Source organism: Pipistrellus hanaki (assembly GCF_964339955.1).
Source record: "Pipistrellus hanaki genome assembly, chromosome: X".
NCBI classification, from domain to species: domain Eukaryota; kingdom Metazoa; phylum Chordata; class Mammalia; order Chiroptera; family Vespertilionidae; genus Pipistrellus; species Pipistrellus hanaki.
This window is the reverse complement of record NC_140524.1, coordinates 79,881,103-79,903,005: the sequence shown is the minus strand read 5'-3', so window position 1 is coordinate 79,903,005 and position 21,903 is coordinate 79,881,103. Positions and strand designations below refer to the sequence as shown.

The following is a 21,903-nucleotide window of genomic DNA, read 5'->3' as shown; positions in this document are numbered from 1 at the left end:
AGAGGGCACAGGCCGGGCTGAGGAACCCCCTTCCCCTGCCCTGAGTGCATGAATTTTCATGCACCAGGCCTCTAGTTAAAAAAATAAAATCACAGGGAGTTGGTCAAGATGGTGGTGTAGATAAATGTCACATTCAAATCCTCCCACAAACATAAAAATTACAACTAAATTAAAGAACAACCATCACTCAGAACTGCCTGAAATCTAGCTGAAAAGAAGCCTTATAACTAAGAATATAAAGAAAAAGCCACATTGACACTGGTAAAGGGGCAGAAACATAGAACAAGCTGGTCCTATACCCATTGAAAGAGATATTTTGGCTGTGGAGGTCCCCCATAAGGAGTGAGGGGTCTTAATCCCATGCCAAATCACCCAGCCCAGAGTTCCAGTGTCAGAAAGAGTAGTGCTCATAACTCCTGGCTATACAAATCAGCAGGGATTAAGGCTAAATGAGATAAAGAGATGCTGGAGTGCCAAGCAGTTCTTCTTAAAGGATTATCACATGTAGTTACTCTGACTCACTCACTCTGAGCTCCATTGCTGGACCAGCAGCTTAAAAGACACTAGGACATATGGGGGAAAACTGAATTATTTGGCTTCAAGAAGAAGGCTGAAAGTGCATCTTTCTCCCAGACAGAAGTGCTGGCAGAGTCCATTGTTTCTTTTCTGAGCCCTCCACCACACACATACACATAGGCAGCAGGCAGACACCATACATGTCTCCATAAACCTGGCTAAAGGATCTCATCACCACCAAACCAGTATTGCCTGAAATTTTAAAGCATCTATAAGAAGAAGAAAGTGGAGAAGGAGGAGGAGGAGAAGAAGGAGGAGGAGGAGGAAGAGAAGGAGGAGGAAGAGAAGGAGGAGAAAAATGCAAATAATAAAATGGCAATAATTACATGTGTGTGTGTGTGTGTGTGTGTGTGTGTGTGTGTGTGTGTGTGTATCAACAATTACTTTAAATGCAAATGGGCAAAATGCTCCAATAAAAAGTCATACGGAGGCTTAATGGATAACAAAACAAGACACCTACATAATATACTGTCTACAAGAGAAGCACTTCAGATTGAAAGATACATGCAGACTGAAAGAAAAAGGACAGAAAAAGATATTTTGTGAAAATTGAAACAAGCAAACAAAGAAAAATCTAAGTTACCAATACTTATACTGAACCTGACTTTAAAACAAAGGCTATATATAAGACAAAAAAGAAACAAGAAATTACACTCTGGGTATTTATCCAAAGAAACATAAAACACTAAATTTAAAAGACATATGCATCCATATGTTTATTGCAGTGCTATTTACAATAGAAAATACATGGAAGCAACTTAAGTGTCCATTGGTAGATCAATAGATAAAGAAGAAGTGGAGCATATATACAGTGGAATATGACTCAGCCATAAAAAAGAATGAAATCTTACCATCTGCAAAATAATGGGTAGACCTACAGGGTATTGTGCTGAGTGAAATAAGTGAGACAATGGAATACAAATGCTATATGATTTCACTTATATATGGAATTTAAATAACAATAAAAATGAACAAACAGAAACAGATTCAAAGATACAGAAAACAGACAGATAGCTGCCAGATGGGAGGGGGATTGAGGGACTGGTGAAAAAGGTGAAAGATTAAGAAATACAAATTAGTAGTTAGAGAATAGTCATGGGGATGTAAAATACAACATAGGGAATATAGTCAATAACCCTATCTAATAAAAAAGTAATATGCAAATTGACCACATCTCCACTATAGTCCAAGCCACTCCCACCAGCCAATCAGGAGTGAGTATGCAAATTAAACCAACCAAGATGGCTGTGGCCACAGAGCAAGCAGGAGGCTTGAGTCTCCCTGGAAATGGAGAAAGCCAAACTTTCCCCACTCTGGCTTTCCCTAGCCTCCACTCAAGGCTACAAAATTTCAATTATAGAAGATAAATAAATCCCAACAAAAATGGCAACAGCCTTGGAGCTAGAGAGAGCAGAATGCTTGTGTTTCCCAGGCGATGGAGGAAGCCAGGCTTCCTGGCCTGCCTTGGTCTTCCCTCAAGGCTACAAAGTTTAAATTATAGAAGATAAATAAATTCCAACAAAAATGTCTGTGGCCATGTAGTGAGCAGGAGGCTAGAGTTTCCCCAGCGATAGAGGAAGCCAAGCTTTCCCTCTGCCCTGGACTGCCCAAGGCTACAAAGTTTCAATTAAAGAAGATAAATAAATCCCAGATACTAGGGCCTCCACTTGGGTCGCTGTGGGGATGAGGGGTGGCCTGCAAACCACCACAGGCCCCTTGCCCAGGCCAAGCCATGCCCCGAGGAACCTCCACCCTGATCCAGGACACGCTTCAGGGCAAACCAGCCAGCCCCTGCCCATGCACCAGGCCTCTATCCTATCTAATAAGAGTAATATGCAAATTTACCATAACTCCAACACACAAGATGACTGCCCCCATGTGGACACAAGATGGCCACCATAAGACGGTCAGTAGGGGAGGGACCAGGTCCGCAAGAGAGGGCAGTTATGGGCAATCAGGCCAGCAGGGGAGGGCAGTTTGGAGGGACTATAATTGCAAGAAAGGGCAGTTGGGGGTGAAACATATAATGTTGAATGTCAATTGTAATTGAAAATAAAAAATATTTAATGTAAAAATAATAATAATAATAATAGTAATAATAAGGAAATACTATCCTTTGTGACAACATAGATGAATCTGGAAGTCATTATACTAAGTGGGGGGAATAAAAGAAAGCTCAATCTTTTTTTCTTTTGCATTTTAAAAAAAATATATCTTTATTGTTGAACATAATACAGATGTCCTCTTTTCTTTAACCATTGATCCCTCTACCCTGCCCCAGGCCTCCGAGTCCTTCACCATAATATTGTCTGCATCCGTGGATTACATATATAAATTCTCTGGTTAATCTTTTTCCATCCACTCACCCCCACCTTCCCGCTAAGATTCCTCAGTCTGTTTCGGGCTTCTGTGTCTCTAGATCTATATTGTTGATCCATTTATTTTGTTCATTAGATTCTACATATGAGTGAGAAACTTGAAAAATGCTCAAAGTTACTAATCACCAAAGAGATGCAAATGGAAACAACAATGAGGTACCACTTCACACCTTTCAGAATGGTTACCATCAACAAATTAACAAATGACAAGTGTTGGTGAGGATGAGGAGAAAAGGGAACCCTAGTACACTGCTAGTGGGAATGCAGACTGGTTCAGCCATGGAAAATAGTATAGAGTTTCCTCAAAATATTAAAAATGGAGATGCCATTTGACCCAGTGATATCACTTCTAAGAGTATATACTAAGAATCCTGAAGCACCAATCAGAAAGAACTTATGCACACATATGTTAATAGCCATGCTATTTACAATAGCTAAGATCTGGAAACAGCCCAAGTACACATCAGTAGATGAGTAGATAAAAAAGCTGTTGTACATTTATAAAATTGAATACTATGCAGCTACAAAAAGGAAGGCTCTCTTACTATTTGAGGCAGCAAAATAAGCCAGTTAGAGAAAGACAAATACCACTATCCTTTTTATACTTTACATTTTAGATATATCAAATTGTGATTTAATGGGTATTTGTAAAATTCTTATAGCACAAAGAAATATAAAATCACTCTTTTGGTTATTTAGGCTAATTTTATTTCATGCACTATAACATTGCAGATCTGTTGACCAACTATATTACAGCAATAAAGCTACAATTTGCCATTTTTAATAAAAATGTGCAAATCATTTGATTATATCAAATAAAAATCAAATAATAATTTTGTTTATATATTTCAATATAATATTGCCTATCAGTAGAGTACTTTGTAATGAATAAATCATTACAATATGCTTTAAATTCTCCTTATTGCAACAAATCAAAGCATGGCTGCTGTTATGACCAGGCTTCAGTATTTTATATGTTTTAGCAGCTTTTACAATGCACATTTAAAGAAATCTGGATCACTGTATATATCAGATGATTCAGCACTTTCTATCATAGATTATAAATAAGATGTCACTGATATAAATCTAATGATCCAAGTACATATTTTTATATTTCTGTTTTTTTAATAAAAGTATGGTAATAGTTCCCCCTTTAATATTATCTTTTTTAAAAATATATTTTATTGATTTTTTTACAGAGAGGAATGGAGAGAGATAGAGAGCTAGAAACATCGATGAGAGAGAAACATCGATCAGCCGCCTTCCTCACACCCCATACAGGGGATGTGCCAGCAATCAAGGTACATGCCCCAGACCGGAATTGAACCTGGGACCTTTCAGTCCGCAGGCTGACGCTCTGTCCACTGAGCCAAGCTGGTTTCAGCACATTTCTGTTTTTTAATGGATTTATTTTAAGACATTTTTAAGTTTTATAGCTAGACCATTTTTATACGTGCCCGCTTTTGAGCATTAGAATATATAATAATAAAAGCATAATATGCTAATTAGACTGGAAGACCTTCTGGACAAAGCCGGGGCTGCAAGGGAAGCCCAGATCCTGAGTGCCTGCAGGCAGCCAGAGAGAAGTCCGGGTATCCGGTGCCAGAAGGAAGCTGGTGCTGGCAGCCAGGAGAAGGAAGGCCTGCTCTTACACACATTTTGTGCATCAGGCCTCTATTCAGAAAATAAAAATTCTAAAGGACAATCTAAAGTAAGTTGATTTTTGGAGTCTTAATATGCTGGGAGGAGTAGAACCCTTTGAGAAGTTTATTATTTGTTTTGAAAATTTAGTTTTATCAAAAACAGAAACAGGACATGTCTTTAGAACACTTCACATATATATTCAGGACTTTAGAGAATGTTTCCATGGAACATAATTCCTTTAAGAACTACAAATAAAAGAACAGCTATTTGGCATAATAATTCATTTTTTTTTTTAACATTTTGTTGCATTCATCAAGATGTATTACAAACCCTCCCAATTTAGGGACAATGCACTACCTTTTTAAATGCATTCATATTGGATCTTCAAATCAACTCCATTTTAGCAACTAATTAGTTACACTAATAAACTTTTAAGAATAGGGCTATGCAATTTTAGAAAATGTCACCACTCCCTTTGTAAATTAATGATATGTTCCCCATTGCACAATAATAGGTGGTTATCAGCCTATTCTCTTCATCCTGTCTCAGCTATTTAACTAAATCTACACTGACTCCTCCAGAGAAATTCATTGTCTGTCACTCTACTCTGGTATCTAGATGTACAAATATTTTAGCAGTCCCTTAATTTTTACATCACTAGGCAACTGTTTTAAGTTTAAAAGAAAGAACAAATTTCACCTGAACATTCAGATAGGTACCCTACTACAAAAGTCAGTTTTCTTTCATTTATATTAATGAAGTACACAACCTGAGATCTAATGTATTGCACTTTCACATCATTAAATGTAGCATGCAGAACCTTACATTACTATGCTACAGATGGCCAATAAATTTTAGTATTCACGGGATTATGGTAATTAAGTCTTCCTTTTCTTTGGGTGATGTGACACTTGCTTGACTGTAATGTCACTCCACTTAAAGTCTGTGTAAACAACATTATCTTAGTCACTCTGCATTACATTTCCAACTGTGAGCAAAATTACTAAACCAGAGTGGACAATAATGTAAGTAATCCTAATGAAACATAATGTAAATTATTTGCTTAAGTTTCAAATTGGATTTTCAATAAACAAAAAGGAATACTTTCTGTGCACATATAATATTAATGCATGTTGGCCATCCATGGCAAAGCACATAGGTATTCTTGGAGTCAGTGATAATGATAAAATGTCCATTATTTTGATGTTTTATGGATAAATGTTGTTTGCTAAGGTTTCATTCAGACTAACAAAACTATAGATACTCAGTAAGGAGTAGTATATAGAACAACTGCAAATAGTTTTGTAAATAAAGATTAATTAATATCTCAAATGAAAATGATGATTTTTAGAAATGCAGATGATAAAGGCAATACAACAATCTTTATCTTCCTCCTTCCTTTTTTGTGTACTCAGCAACCATAATATTTATTTTTAAATAGAATACTAATTTCTTAATAGTATTGTCAGCCACTTAGTATATTATGTTCAAGAAGTGATATCTTGAAATTTTTCTGACCTATAAAAAATAGCTTAAAGGCTTTGAGTTATCTTGTATTTTAAGTGATTTATAGAGCTTATTCATAATGTTAGAAAACCTAATGAAAGTGAAACCAAGACAGCAGCATAGGTAAGCATCTAAACTGCTGCCTTGCAAAACAATTTCGAAACTACAACTAAAAGACAGAATGGACATCATCCAGAACCACAGGAAAGCTTGCTGAGTGGAAATTCTACAACTATAAGGAAAGAGAAAAGCTCACCAGGGAAGCAGAGAAGCTGCAAAGGGCTGAGGTACAGAGACATGAGTGCAGAGAGGAAGGTCAGCTGAGTGCCTGGCTGGCTTTCTCTGGCAGGAGGGAGAAGAAAGCTCCCAACTGCACTGAACCCCAATTCTGGGCAAGACCCTGTGGACTCAGGTTCATAAAAGTGGAGTCTGAACTGTCAGGTACAGCAAAAGGCACACAGAGACTCAGGGGAGCCATGGAGGGCAGGAGTATGGAGGTGCACACAGACTGTGTACAGAGAGTACTGACTGCTAAGGTTGCTGCTGGCTTTCCCTAGTAAGAGGGAGTCAGAAGCTCCTGATTTCACTGAAACCCAGTTACAATTGCACTAAACCCCAGTTCCGGGCGAGCCCCTGGGTACCCAGGCTCTTACAGAGGGAATCTGGAATGTCAGGTGAAAATTCAGGGAAGCCACGAAAGGCAGAGGTCTGGAGGCATGCACAAGTGAGTGCAGAGAGGACAGACTGCTGAGTGTGTTGCTGCCTTTCTCTAACTGGAGGGAACTGGAAGCTCCCAACTGCACTGAACTCCAGTTCCAGGAGAGAATCTGGGAATCCAGATTTATTGGGGGGGGGGGGGGGGCGCGCGCGGGGAGAAGAGGGAGGCTGGACTGTCTGGAAGTGGGCAAAACTGGAGGGTAGCTTTCTCTCAGAGGTGCTTGTAGCGATTACCGAAGGACACTGAGACCCAGGGGCCTCATACGGCAGGACTTACAGGAATCCAAGACTGTCTGCTCAGCCCTGAGACTCCACCACATCAAAGCTGAGCACAGAGGCTTCTGCAATTTTGCAAGTCTTGACTCATAAGGCTGTCTCCAGCACAGAAGTTCTCCTGGCATAGACACAGCTAATCCTCACAGCCAACTTGCCTGGAGGTCAATTCTCCCCAGTGATACCAACAACAATCAAGATTTAACTAAAACACAGCTATACACACAGTTCACAAAAAGGTGCACCAAGAGTGTCCATCTCAGGTAACTGAGGAGGCTGCCCCACTGGGCCATATAGGACACCTAGCACACAAAAATACCCTACAAACTCAGGGAAGCAGTGAAAATGCTGAGACAAAGAAACAGATCACAAACAAAAGAAATGGAGGAAAACAAACAACTAGATATACAGTTCAAATACACGATTATAAGGTGTTTTTTTGTGTGTTTTTTTGTGTTTTTTTTTTTTTTTTTTTTAACAATTTCCTAGAAAAGACTGATAAATTTAGTGATACCTTTGAGGATATGAAAATGGATCAACTAGAAATTAAACATACACTGACTGAAATAAAAAATATTATACAGAGACCCAACAGCAGACTAAAGGAATGCAAGAATCAAGTCAAAGTTTTGAAATACAAAGAAGCAAAAAACACTCAACCATGAAAGCAAAAAGAAAAAAGAATCCAAAAATTTGAAGATAGTGTTAGGAGCCTCTGGGACAACTTCAAGCCTACCAATATCAGAATTATGGGGATGCCAGAAAAATAGAGAGGACAAGATACTGAAAACCTATTTGAAGAAATAATGACTGAAAACTTTCCCCACCTGGTGAGAGAAATAGACTTACAAATCAAGGAAGCACAGAGAACCCCAAACAAAAGGAATCCAAAGAGGACCACACCAAGACACATCATAATTAAAATGCCAAGAGCAAGGGAGAGAGAGAGAGAGAGAGAGAGAGAGAGAGAGAGAGAGAGAGAGAGAGAGAGAGAGAGAGAGAGAGAATATTAAAAGCATCAAGAGAAAAACAGTTAAATACCTGCAAGGGAGCATTCATATGATTGTCAGCTGATTTCTCAAGAGAAACTATGCATGCCAGAATGGAGTGGCAAGAAATATTACAAGTGATGTGGGATTCTCTAGGTTAGGGGTGTCGAACTCAATCAGAGAAGGGGCCAAAATCTAAAATCCAGCCTAAATCGCGGGCCGAATGGTTTACTGAACAGTCATAAACTGACAATGTCATAAACTGACAGCGGAGTGCAGTGATGACAGCGCTGTGCGGGCCACATTGCAAGGCCTGGCGGGCTGGATTTGGCCCGCGGGCCTTGTGTTTGACACATGTGCTCTAGGTCTATTGTCACATTTGGATAAATGAGGTATACATATGTGAACTGTATTAATCTGGAGATCATCTGAACAAAGTGTGTGAACCACAATTTTCTTGTGTTTTCTGATGATGAAACTCTATTTTAGGTCAATTCACTTTCTAGAAGTGCCATAGGGAAAAAGGTTTTCCAGGGCTACTTATAAAAAGAGGAAATCCTTCTTAACGAGTGTGTCTCAGTGGTTGAGCATCAATCCATAAACCAAGAATTCACTGGTTGGATTCCAGATCAGGGCACATGCCCAGATTATGGGCCCAATCCTCAGTAGGGAGCGTGCAGAAGGCAGCTGATCAATGATTCTCTTTTATAATTGATGTTTGTATCTCTCCCTCCTTCTCAATTCCTCTCTTAAATAAATAAAAATATTTTAAAAAATAGAATCCTCTAAAAATGTCTTCAACACAAGAGATTAGTTGATTTCTATTTTGTTTGCTAGATTTGTCAGCTGTACTAAAAATATAACTATGTTTAACATCCTCATAGATAAGCAATTTTCTTTTTTTAAAGTCATTTAAAATAATAGGTACTCTGTACTAGAGATAGGATATACTTGTGTGTGTGAATGTATATGAGTGTGTTTGTGTCATATGTTTGCAATTATGGAAGTTGAAATAAAAATTCATTTCAACTGACTCTGTATTATACTCTAATTTCTTACAATATTGAACAAGTTTGTAATTGAATGTTTTTATCCAGTGCACATAGAATATAACAAAACTGTAAGCTCTTTGTTAAACCTCAGAGTAAAGATACAGATCTTTCTAACAAAAAAATCTGCAAACACAATATCCAATTACTTTGCTCCATCGTCCAAAAAGAAATACAGAACTATGCAGAAAAGTCAACCTGAGTCTTCCCTCCTTTTTAAGTAACTATATGCAGTGCCATAAAAGCACTATTGGAATTAAATCTTAAGTGAGCTGAAAATACTGAATAGCCTCTTCTCTGAATCTGAAATGTGCATAAAAAATATCTTGAAAACACACACACACACAGCCATAACAAAGAGTGGTTGAGTTCCCACTGTATTTCAGCATTTGTGATGTGATGCTTCAGAGTGGGAAACATTGAAGATTAATTCAAGAGGGTGTGTTGCAGTTGCCTAGTTCTTCTAATACTGAGATCCTGCTCCCTTCTTCTATCCAATCTCCCACCCACCAATTGTCCTTGAATTATGAGAAACACAAAGATAAATAGTAAAATGTATTATCTTAACTAAGCTAGAAGATGTTATAACAGTTTTCACAAGTTTATAAAATTCAATTTTATCTTTATATTTTATGCACTATAGATTCAAGGTAAATTGAATATATGTGTCACAAATAAAAGGTTATAGCATGTTTTTAAAAACTTGCTTAGTCCGAAATCTTAATTTTACAGATACAGAAACTGAGGTCTCACCCCACAAGTATTTACAGCACTGTTTTAAGTCATGGACTTCTGACTTTTTTCAAGAACCTTTCCTGTCCTACTATCTCATATCAAATGAGGCTTTATGAAAATGTGCCTTATAACCAAGGAAAATAAAAATTTTAAGTAGTATCCTTATGCTTATCTAAACTAAATATCTTCTCAAATGAATGACACAAATACTATCAGTATTAAGTGATGGGAACCAATCTTTAAATTGTATGTGTAAACACGAAAGATAAATTAAAAAAATATATAGTTTTTTTCAAAGGAATTATTTGTTAAAAATAACTACTATATTGCCAAGAATGTGTGAAAATTGGAGTGTTTGTATAATGCTAGTGAGAGTATAAATCACAAGCTATTTAAAGGGCAATTTGGTAATAACTATTAAAGTTGATGATGCGCATAGCCCACAATTTGACAATTTCACTTCTAGGTTCATATCCTAGAGAAGCTCTCCCACATGGGCACAAGAAAATATGGTATCTATTACAACACTGTAACAAAAAAAAATTGAAAACAACTTAAATGTCAATAAATATAGTAAAGAATTATCAAACTGTATACTCATACATTGAAATAATACAGTGGAAATTAAAAAATAAATGAACTAGACATATATATATATATATATATATATATATATATATCCATCTAGATATATCTCTAAAATATAATGTGAAAATAATTACAAAACATATTTTAGTTTCAAATCATTTTAGGTACACTTTTATAAATATAAAAATTAATACTGCATTTTTATACATATAATAAAGGAAACATACAGCAACCCAACACACCAATTTTAAGATAGTGGTTACCTCTAGTAGAGGGTGAGTTGAAAGGAGATTCATCATTTGTTTGTTTTTTAATTGAGTCATGAATTAAACGCAGCAAAACATAGACATAGTTATTAGTCAACAGCTATCTCTCTCATTATTTTCTGTTCTTTCTACTTGAACTACATTATAGTTAATCTTGCTAATTTATTACATGATAGAAATCATGTTACCAAATTGATTTCAGACTAGAAATGTCATTTTCAGTCATATATATTTAAATATTAGGTATTGATAATAAGTATAATTCCAGTTCTCAGGGTATTAAAATGTATTGATCCAAACTACTACGGTAGTATATGAGCTTTGAAATCAGAATGCCTTGATTCAACTGCTGGCTCTGGTACTGTAGACTGTATGGCCATTATAAGTAACTTAACTTTCTCTGTGTCTCAGTATCATCTGTAAAACAAGGATCACAGCCAAAACCGGTTTGGCTCAGTGGATAGAGCGTTGGTCTGCAGACTGAAAGGTCCCAGGTTCAATTCTGGTCAAGGGCAGGTACATTGGTTGCAGGCACATCCCTGATAGGGGGTGTGCAGGAGGCAGCTGATCAATGTTTCTAGCTCTCTAGCCCTCACCCTTCCTCTCTGTAAAAAATCAATAAAATGTTTAAAAAAACAAAACAAGGATTACAATAACAGCACCTGCCTTGTAGGATTGTTATGATTATTTAATGAACTAATACATGGAAAATCACCTGGGATATCATTTTTGAAAAATGTTTGGTATTATAATATTCTGACAAAAAATAGTATTAACTATTCATCAAAGTTTATCCTTAATGACCTTATTTATATATCTACACTGGTCAAATGCATCAAATAACTCATTTTTTAAATTCTCTCCTTTGACGATTAACCAATTAAGAATCTACAATTGTTAGAGTTTTTAAGGAACTTTTAATTTATTAGTAAATTTAAATATAGTTCATCCCTATCATATAACAGATTATTTGTGATTAGATCTATCTGATGATCTAAGGGCAGCCCAGTCTATCCAAATTTCTTTTACCCAGATTTCATTTAGGTAGATATCAATTGTTTTTGCACACTGTCATATGTATTAACAAATTGTCCAACAACTTATCATTTTCCATATATTTGTGTTAAATCTGCAGCTAGAATAATGAGAGGGGAGATGGGGAAGAGTACATAGAGGGGATAAATGGTGATGTAAAAATAAAATTTAAAAAAAAGATATAGGTGGGCATTTTTAAAGCTAATTTAGGATTTGAGATTGTGCATTATTTCCTTTCTCTTTCATTTTCAATCTTCTCTTTTAAAGAAGGCTTTCATAAATTTCTCAGCAGAAATGACAATGTTAACTTACCATCCTGACTAAGGATTTATGGTACCAGGAGAATTATTTATAAGCACTCCACTTATAATTTATTTACTTTATATGAATTTGCCATCATCAAGATCTTCAGGTGCATTTCTAACATACTATATTTTTTTAAATTGTATTGAATAGTATGTAAAAGATTTACAATTTAAATCAAAGGTAATAAACTGACAGCCCTGGGGCTAGATCCAGAACAGAAATGGTTGTTTTCAGGTATTTTTTTTGTTTGTTTGTTTGTTTGTTTTTTGTTTTAGTTTTTGCCTGCAAAATGTAGCCTTTTTCTTTTCTTTTCTTTTTTCTTTTTATTGAATTAGTTACCAACAGTTAAGAATTAGGTAAATTTCACATAAAAATCTGATTTTTTGGCTTCTCATAAAAGTCAGATCTTAACAACACTGAGCCTGCATTCCAATCAGCTGAGCCTAGTAATAGCTGCCACGTTTGGAAAGAATATGTACTCTAATTCAGCAGAGTATCCCCTCTACTCCTTATTGCTTACCGGTATGTTCTTTTTTATACTTTCTAAGCCTTAACTCAGTAGGCATTAGAATCTGTGGTGCTTCTATTTCCCTGTAGTTTCCAGAATTAATAGGGACATATACTTTTGAAAACATTTCATGGTTTTCCTCAGATTACAGTAAATGTAAAAACTCATTTATGTAGCCAAAACCGGTTTAGCTCAACGGATAGAGCGTCGGCTTGGGGACTGAAGGGACCGGGTTCGATTATGGTCAAGGGCATGTACCTTGTTTGCGGGCATATCCCAAGTAGGGGGTGTGCAAGAGGCAGCTGATCGATGACTCTTTCTCATCGATGTTTCTAACTATCTCTCTCCCTTCCTCTCTGTACAAAATCAATAAAATATATTTAAAAAAAACTCATTTATGTATATTTGTATATAAGTAATGTGTGCTATGAATAATCTAGAAATAAATACACACAATATTAAACTATTATATTCTTAATTAAAAGTGAAAGGTTATCCTGCCCCCATGGCTGCTTCGCTTCCCATGCCCAGCTCAAATAGGGACCCAGATAATAGACAGAGACTTGGCCGACAGCAGTTGCCCTCTCACTGCAACAAGACTTGTTTGAGTTGTCTTATACCCATGATGTGGGGAAATGGGTTTTTGATATCTAGATCCAGCTTAGCACCAGGAATGCTCAGGGCTTACTCAAGAAGGCAAATAATTCTTTCCACTAATATTTACAGGGTAAAATAAGATTGTTGCTAGAATATTAAATTTTACAGTAAAATATTAGTCAAGTTTTCAGACTAATTTAAATTGGCTAATTGAAATAAGGGAATATTCTAGAAAAATTAATTGTAGCGGACAAAAAGCTGTTCCTAAAGTGTTAACTAAAAATGCTATTGTTAGTTCATCTCATGGTAAAATTGCTTAACATGTAATGAACCTAAAGCAGTCATATTTTAGTGCAAAAAATAAAATTTAAAAGTTATCAAGACTACATCATAAAATTTCCAAAAGCCTCCTAATATTTAAATCAAAAAGAGGGATAGTAGAATATCATGTAAGAAAAAAATATCCTGCAAGTAAATTACATCTAGAAAATTTTTACTTTAGAAAATTAACTTTCATTTGTAATGCTAACAGTAAGACACCCATGAAAAACACACACAGTGTCAAAACAAGCCAAAGGAAAATCATTTGGGCAAAAAATGAAAAAGGATCCCAAGTAAAATTTATAGAAAAGATTCCTTTATTAACTTTTGGTCGAGAATATGTTTGTATATTTTCAAAAAACAACTCCAAGACCATGTGGATTCCTGCAACAGAGAGGAATTGACAGGACTGCTCCAGCCATGAAGACAGAAGAGAAACAGTCTAGAGATAAAAGATGCTGAAGACACCTTGACATACTAGCAGTCAGCAACTGTGCATTGCTGCAGGTTGCCCAGGACCAAACCAGAGTGTCGTACCTGCATCACCACCATTTGTCCACCATCCAGAACTGAAATATCATTACCAACATGTACACATAAGGAACTGTTTGACATAGAAATTGGGACTCAAAAGAAAGAAACTCACTACAGACTGATTCATTTGTCTCTTAGCATAACCATTATTGCTTGTCTCATTTTCGGTTCTTATAAGAATATTTCTTGTATCACATGATCTCATTCATCTAGGGAAAATAATGAACAACATAAACCAATGAACAAAAACATATCTGGATACAGGTAAGCATCAATAAGACTGTCAAACCTCAGAGGGAAGGTATGGGAAATGGGGGGGAGGGAGGAGATCAACCAAAAGACTTGTATGCAGACATATAAGCCTAACCAGCGGTCAGAGACAACAGGCGTGTGGGAACATGTGTGGGGAGGGGTTTGCGATGGGAATGGGGGATGAGGACAAATATGTGATACCTTAATCAATAAAGAAATTTAAAAAATAAAAAAGTGAAAGGTTAACATTAATTTGCATAGCATTTCATTCAGAAAATAAAAATAAAATGTACATCTTTTCAATGCCTGAATTCAATTTCATTCATATACAATAAAAACCACTTTCAATATCCCAAATCTAAAACTCAAAACTCAATCCATTTTAAGTTTTTTTAGTTAAAAACATTCATTAATGAAATTTAATGGGTTTCAATCTCTTCACCATTGAAGTCACAGCCTAACAAAAAAGTTTTACACTTAAGGAGGCACATCCACAGCTTCAGGTCACTAAGGTATTATTTAGTGTGCATGATATTTAAGAGTAATATTTAAAACTAGAGGCTTGGCTAACAGATTTGAGCACTGGTAAGGGGCAGGGCCTTAGGGGATCGGCCCACTGTGGGAGCGCTGCTCATCCCAGTCAGTCGAGCGTCTGCTCCAGCTGTGGGAGTGCACTGACCACCAGAGGGAGCTCCTGCTTAGAGCGCTTCCTGGAGGTCAATGCACACCATAACAACTGGTTGACTGGTTGTTCTGGTCATTACACCTTTCAGTCACTGGGCTTTGATGATAGGTAGGTAGATAGATAGATAGATGATAGATAGATAGATAGATAGATAGATAGATAGATAGATAGATAGAAATAGATAGATAGATAGAAATAGATGATAGAAGATAGATGATGATTGATTGATAGATAGATGATATATATAGATGATAGATAGATGATAGATATATAGATAGATAGATAGATAGATAGATAGATAGGTAGATAGATAGATAGATAGATAGATAGGTAGATAGATAGAAAATATATCCCAGATATTAGAAACACCACCATAGCGATTTTATTTTCTATGTTGGAAACTCAGGATAAATCACTTAGTGTGGTCCCAATCTCCCCTACAGACTAGAAGGAAGGGGAAAAGTCAGCAAAGGGTGATTTCACCTGAGATGGTTGTTTGGAAAAGAAGAGAGAGCACTATTGCAGGCAATAGCAAAACCTACTTTAGTATCATGGGTTGCTCTCCTTGTCTGTTGCTTCTCTAACTGCTAGTTTTTCCCCATTACAACCTTTTAGGTATAAAGCCTGAAGCAATATGGTATCTCTGATTGTAATTTAACTAAAATTGTCATAGACATTTTAGGAAGTTTCAAGTATGAATCTTCTTAGATTTCCAAATACTTAAAGAATGTATTTTCAGAAGAACAAAAATTTTAGAACTACTGAATTGCCTGCAAAATATATCTATTTCTAATGCTTAGAACTCCAAAATATTAGAACTGTGGGTTTTCCCCCCGAAATTGTTGCTGTAGCACACTTAATAACCTTTGCTGCCCTGCAAGAGTGAATGTACCTTCCTAAGCATTCAGAGTCATGGGGCAAGGGGGATGAATTACTTTCCCATTATTTTACATAAGTGTCAATGTTTTTATGTCAGAGACCCTCACTCAAACCCCATCAGTTTTACAGCTTTTCTGTAACTTCCTCAATTACCACGGAAGTTGCTTCTTGTGGCTGGATGTCATCTCTCCACTGCATGGTTCTGATATTTACTCCCAGTTAACAGATATGAATGGTCACAAACTAACACTAGTGAAATCATGGGAACCCCAATTAACTAGAACCCTCAAATGTGCAGACTAGTTATAATTAGCTATTTGGATTTAGTATTTCATTATAAACTAATGGTTAAACAAAATTCATTGTTTGCTGCTGAAATTTTTAAATGGCTCTGCTTTCCTACCTTAGTACAGGTAACAAAATTATTGAAGTTGGGCCGAATCTGTAAAGGTTCCAGAACATTCCCAGGAAGTTGATTTAAAAAAAATAAATACATAAATACCTGTTAACAGCTTGTTTTCTTGTCATTTGCCTCTTCCTTCTAAAAGGAGAGTGTAGCAAAAAATAAATAAATAAAACTGGTTAATTGAGAGTTCTGGTTAGTTAGCTTCCAATTAATCAAGCCTTTATTATATTTTACAAAAAAATCTTCTTAAAATCTGCAGGTATTTTAGATAAATTACACACAATGAAACAGCAGCAGGGAGGAGCACAAAGAAGGTAGGAAAGCCTTACTTTATATTATATAGTATTTTAAATATATGGATAATGTTATTAAACTTTTGGTCTAATCCCCATTGAGTAAAGAATAATGTGAAATATGATGTTCTTTAGGGCTTTTCCATATATGAAGGCAAAGAAATACAGTTATAGATTTCTGTTGAAGAAAATGGCCTCGGGTCATAACAATTCCAAAAACGCTTCAGCAATATTGTGGCTTTTCCCTTTCTTTCAAGAGCTTTCTTCCTATCACATTGAGTATTCCAATACTTTTTAGGAGAAAATACCCTTTCAATTGTTTCACTTTTTTTTATTTTGCCAACAAGATGATGAAAATAAGTCAATATACATGTTATGCCTTAATTTCCCAAACATGGAGCCATTAATCACTCAGCTCACTCTATACATATTTCTGTAGAAACATGTAACTACCTTGCATCTTCCCCCAAAGAGTTACACATGCACATGTGCACACACACTAGCACTCACTCACAAATATACAATCATACACAAATCCAAACATAATAAGTTAAACACTTACAAAATAAATAATAAAAAATAATTAGATTAGTTAACCTAACCATTCTTCCCAATATTATGATTCCCAGCATTCCCATCAATATATAACACATAAGTTAAGCAATGTCCTGCCCTCCCCCAACTTTGCATGTAAAGGATAAATGGCCAGTAAACAGGTGTTAGTAAAACTGGGTTTAGATTATCTTTGGAGGCTTTATTAAATCATGTTAACTGTAGCATTTCCACTGTTGGAGCTTTTAGGGAACTTTCCCTACTCTTTGCTAATAAGTTTATTCATTTTATATGTCACCTCTTACACCACAGCATCTGTTAGGAATCCTGGAATTTCTTTGATAAGCTCAGTATGTCAAAAGGGAATAAAAATATATTTCATTATAAAACAATAAAAATAAAGGCCAGAATATTTTAGGTCTATTTAAGTTTTCAGAGGGCATCCAAACAAACCATTAATCACTTGAGTCTTCAAAAGCATGATTTTTGGATTCAAGGCTCAAACAATTAAAATTATCATTTTCTTTCTTTTGGAAATTTATTTTTCCTAGAATTATTTGGGAATAACAAAAACTATGGTTACATTAAATATCTGTTTCTTCTGAAAGGCATTTGTGCATAGCATGATTTTTTTTAAAAATCAGGACTATTTAAAGTCAGAGTCCAGAGAGAAATGTAAAGGAAAATTAAAAATGGCATGGGTGATAATAAAGATAAATAAGTCTATGGCAATTTTTACATTTGTTTTTAAAAGAGGGGCTTCAGTATACATGTATATATTTAACATAGGCTGTCAATATAACTTAAAGAATGCAAGACTCTATGCCAATTATCTCTGACAGATGATCCTTTATACAATCAGTACTTTGTCAGTCCAGTCTGAGGAACCTCAGTGGTCAATGCTATTTCTCATACATCCTACAATAACAAAAAATCTGAGATAGGATTATGGTTCACAGCATCAAATTTATTTTTCAAGGCAATGATCATAAAAAATTAGAATAGCTTGTTCTCACAATATAACAATATTTCAGTATGTACAATATGAATATAAGTTTCAACAAGGGTTAGGACAATTAAATAGTCAATTATCAATGTATCCCAAATATTTTTTCAATAATATCCATCTACATATTCAAACTCCTAAATATCAGACACATAAGTGAACTCTGTTTATTAAATAACCTACATGAAATCATTTATATTTTTTAAAGCTTTAGACATTAAAATCTCACAAAAACTTCATAAAAGTTAAATCACTTAATGCTGTGGGAATCTTTGGCTACAATATTTCTGTTGGGAATGTGTCTCTGTAACATCTCTTAGGTTTGGCCAAAGACACATGAGTTACCCTTTGAATCTCATCCTTTGATCTATATGGGGGTTGAGGTTCTAGCCAGCCTTTTATAAGGGAATTTTTAAAACACTTATTATACACCTTATATTTCAAGTCTTCCCATTGATGATCATGTTTTGCTGATATATGCTCAGAATGACTCACAGAAACCACTAAGAAAATATGCCAGATCAAATGAGTCATTTATGATATGTATACATTAAAGCCCTTAAGGCAATGGGCACAGTAGCTGCTTTATCAGCTTTTAGTTACCTTTGGGTTTGATATCACACTGAAATGATAGGAAATTGGCCTACTTCCTAAATAGTATGCTGCTTATGTAGAGGACTAGTGGCAGCCTCCAATTCTGAATGGTTGATTGAAACAGTTTCCTTCATAAAAATTAAAACAATGTGTGAATATTTTATCTATTTACTTGTTTTAGATCTATCTCCCCTCCAAAAATGCAATCTCTGTGAAAGAATAGGTATAGGTTTCTTGTTCATTGTTTCACTCCAAAACAGAGATGGCATGGAGTGTGTGCTAAGTGAATATCTGTCAGATAAACTGACCATTAAATATGTGAAGGTACACTTTACTCATTCATATGCATCACTATTCAGTCTTCAAGTTCATTTACATATGACATGTTTTAAGAACCTGTTTCTACTATGCAGCACTGTTTTGCATCATTGATGATGGTGCTTAGTTTATATAAGGACAACCATGGTGTTTTAGAATCTGAGTAAACTTTCACTGAGTAGCTAAAGTTGATTATCGAAACATTATAAGGCCAAATTTAGTTGATGGCATCAAATAAACTGAATTTCTGATGTATATAAAAATGTAGTTCCATTATAAAATTATTCATGAAGAGAAAGAATATTCTAAAAATTATTTTAATTATACCTTCCCTTTTTCTAACATTGGGCTTATTTGTTTAGTGAAGTCAGATGAGTAACACAGATCTGTATGCACAACTCAGCTAAGCTGTTTTTAAGAAAATGAGTTTATTTGGCAATTGATTATTCTGGTAATCCTATCTGGTTTAGTCTAGCTACAGATGAAGACAATTAAGCAAGGTCAGAGCAAAGGAATCCTGAGCTGGACACACTCTCAATGTATTACTAAGAGGCATGAGTGAGAATGAAGAGAATTATTTATTTGAAAGTCTATTAAATCCCTTGAGTTAATCCTTGACAAGTACTACTACTTATTATAAATAAAATAAAATAAAATAGCATTTTTTTTTTACCGATTAAAATACCAGAGGCAGATACTTAAAATTACAAATGATTACCTTTTGAAACACTACATATAATTCATTTACATGTCCAAAATCTCATATTAAATAATAACCTTCCTGTTACAGTTTTACACTAAATAGGGCATTTTTCTTTGTTAACTACTAAAGTACAAGTAATTTGTCTACAAAAGTGGGTTTGATACACCGTACCACTTTTATAGAGAGACTGGAACTAAAACATTTTTAATCTGCTTCATCGTTCTTCCACTTATTGTTGTTTACAATATTTATCTATCCAAATATGACTGAGTACCTATTTTCCTTGATGGCTTTGTTCTGTGATCATCTTGCCACTTTTATGACATGTATAAAAACAACTTCTTTAAGAATTAAAGGAAGCTCTTCAAACATCTATATATAAATATAAAAGGCGAAGCGACCATCTGACTGGCCGGTAGGTATGACGTGCACTGACCACCAGGGGGCAAACACTCAAGGCAGGAGCTGCCGAGCTGAGGTGACATGGCAGCAGTGGTTGTCAGTTCTCCAGTGACACACCTTAGAACCAGAGAGGAGGGAGCCCAATTCCACCTTAAGTCCTGAGTTACGTTGTTGCTGGGGCACTGTCAATCCTGAATCTGGTTTACTGTACACGTGAATTTGCATTCCACACCCTGTACAACAGCAACTTTGCAGAGAGCCCTCTCACACTCCAGGACCCTTTGGGGGATGTTGGTGAGCCAGTTTCAGTCCTAACCCTGCAGGCCAGGTGAGGGAACCCACCTGCTGGAGGGACCCCACTCACTTCCCAGGCGTCCTTTGAACTGTGGGGCCATCCCAGGTGCTGGGGAGGGACCACAGGAGATTGGCTCCAGGGTGTGTCCAGCCTTTCTCCCAGTCCAGCCCCACTGGCCACTTTCTAATTAATTTCCTTTCGATATGCATGGATCTGTGCATCAGGCTACTAGTATTATATAACTGATATTAGTAGTTTGTATACTGATCCTATAGAGACCACATTTTTCTCTTCATTCTACCATAACAGCGTATTAATTCAACATTTATTCTACAAACACTTACTGATCTTCAACTATGTACAAAAGGTTTTTTGCTATGAACCATGGAGAATACAAAGATCTTCAGGCATGGCCCCTGATATCAGAATAGTCTATCTATAAAATGAAAAATATTATTGTTGCATATTGTTACATTGAAAGATTTTGAGTGCAAAATTTCACACGATTTCCTGACATCGTGGTGGCACTCAAAAATATCTGATAAATGAATATTGAATGCATGAGTAATACAAATGAACTGTTATAAGAATTTAGATTAAAGTATCACTTTTACCTACAGTAAACAGTAAAGTCATTATGAAAAAGATGAAATATAAGTCTTGAAGGATAAATAAGTTTTGAAGAACAAAGAAAGAGAATAAGAATGATTGATACAAGATGGACAGAATGAATTGATACAAGAAAGTTTGTAGGTAAGACTAGGAAGGAAATTATTGCAATATTCTTAGCATAATATCACCAGATTGATAAAGATGAGGATCAAAAGGAAGGAACATGTGCAACAGAAAGTATAAAATTAGCATTCATATAAATTAAAGCTTAAATTAACATGGAAACGAAGTATAGAATGGAGCAAAGGAGAACTCTGAGCTTATGACTTTTTCATGAAATATTATTTTTCAAGTTCCATGAAACCAATTTATAAATGAATTTTCAAACAGTAACCTCTTCAGAAAACAAAACAAAACAAAACAAAAATACCTGAATAAGGCATAAAGGGACTTGGATATTAGTCCCAAACTACACAACTGATTAGCAGTGTGGCCATGAGCAAATGTCTTCCCCTCTCTAGATCCCAGTATACTCATTTGTAAAACAAGTATTGGACAAACTGACCTCTCTAATCAATGATAACTCAAATATCATATGGTTCTCTGGTTTCTAAATTGCCAACTACCTAGCAAAAATACAGATACATTAAATTCCTTTTGATAAATGAGTGGTTAGTGCAGCTTAGTTGCCATTCCTGAGGCATACTCTTTTTCCGTTGGTTTATAAATACTTATTGCAATGTCTGTCAGAGGTATTCAGCTAAGGGGCATATCCTTCCTATGTTTCAGAAAAGGACTCACTGAAAATTCTTCAGACATTTTACTTCACAGAAAAAATAGTAGGACATTATTCTGTTTGCATGCTACAGAATGATAGATTTGGA

The 21,903-nt window shown here is 35.6% G+C and overlaps 1 protein-coding gene across 2 annotated transcripts in view; it reads right to left on the bottom strand.

Annotated features, from left to right (window-relative positions):
* DACH2 (dachshund family transcription factor 2) overlaps nt 1-21,903 on the bottom strand; it is a gene marked incomplete at both ends in the record, with an annotated part of 550,140 nt that overhangs the window by 363,765 nt on the left and 164,472 nt on the right. For both annotated transcript variants that reach the window (XM_084869646.1, XM_084869647.1), the window contains one exon: nt 16,341-16,379. In XM_084869646.1, coding sequence (XP_084725772.1) covers nt 16,341-16,379 — 39 coding nt within the window. The remainder of the gene's footprint in view (nt 1-16,340; nt 16,380-21,903) is intronic.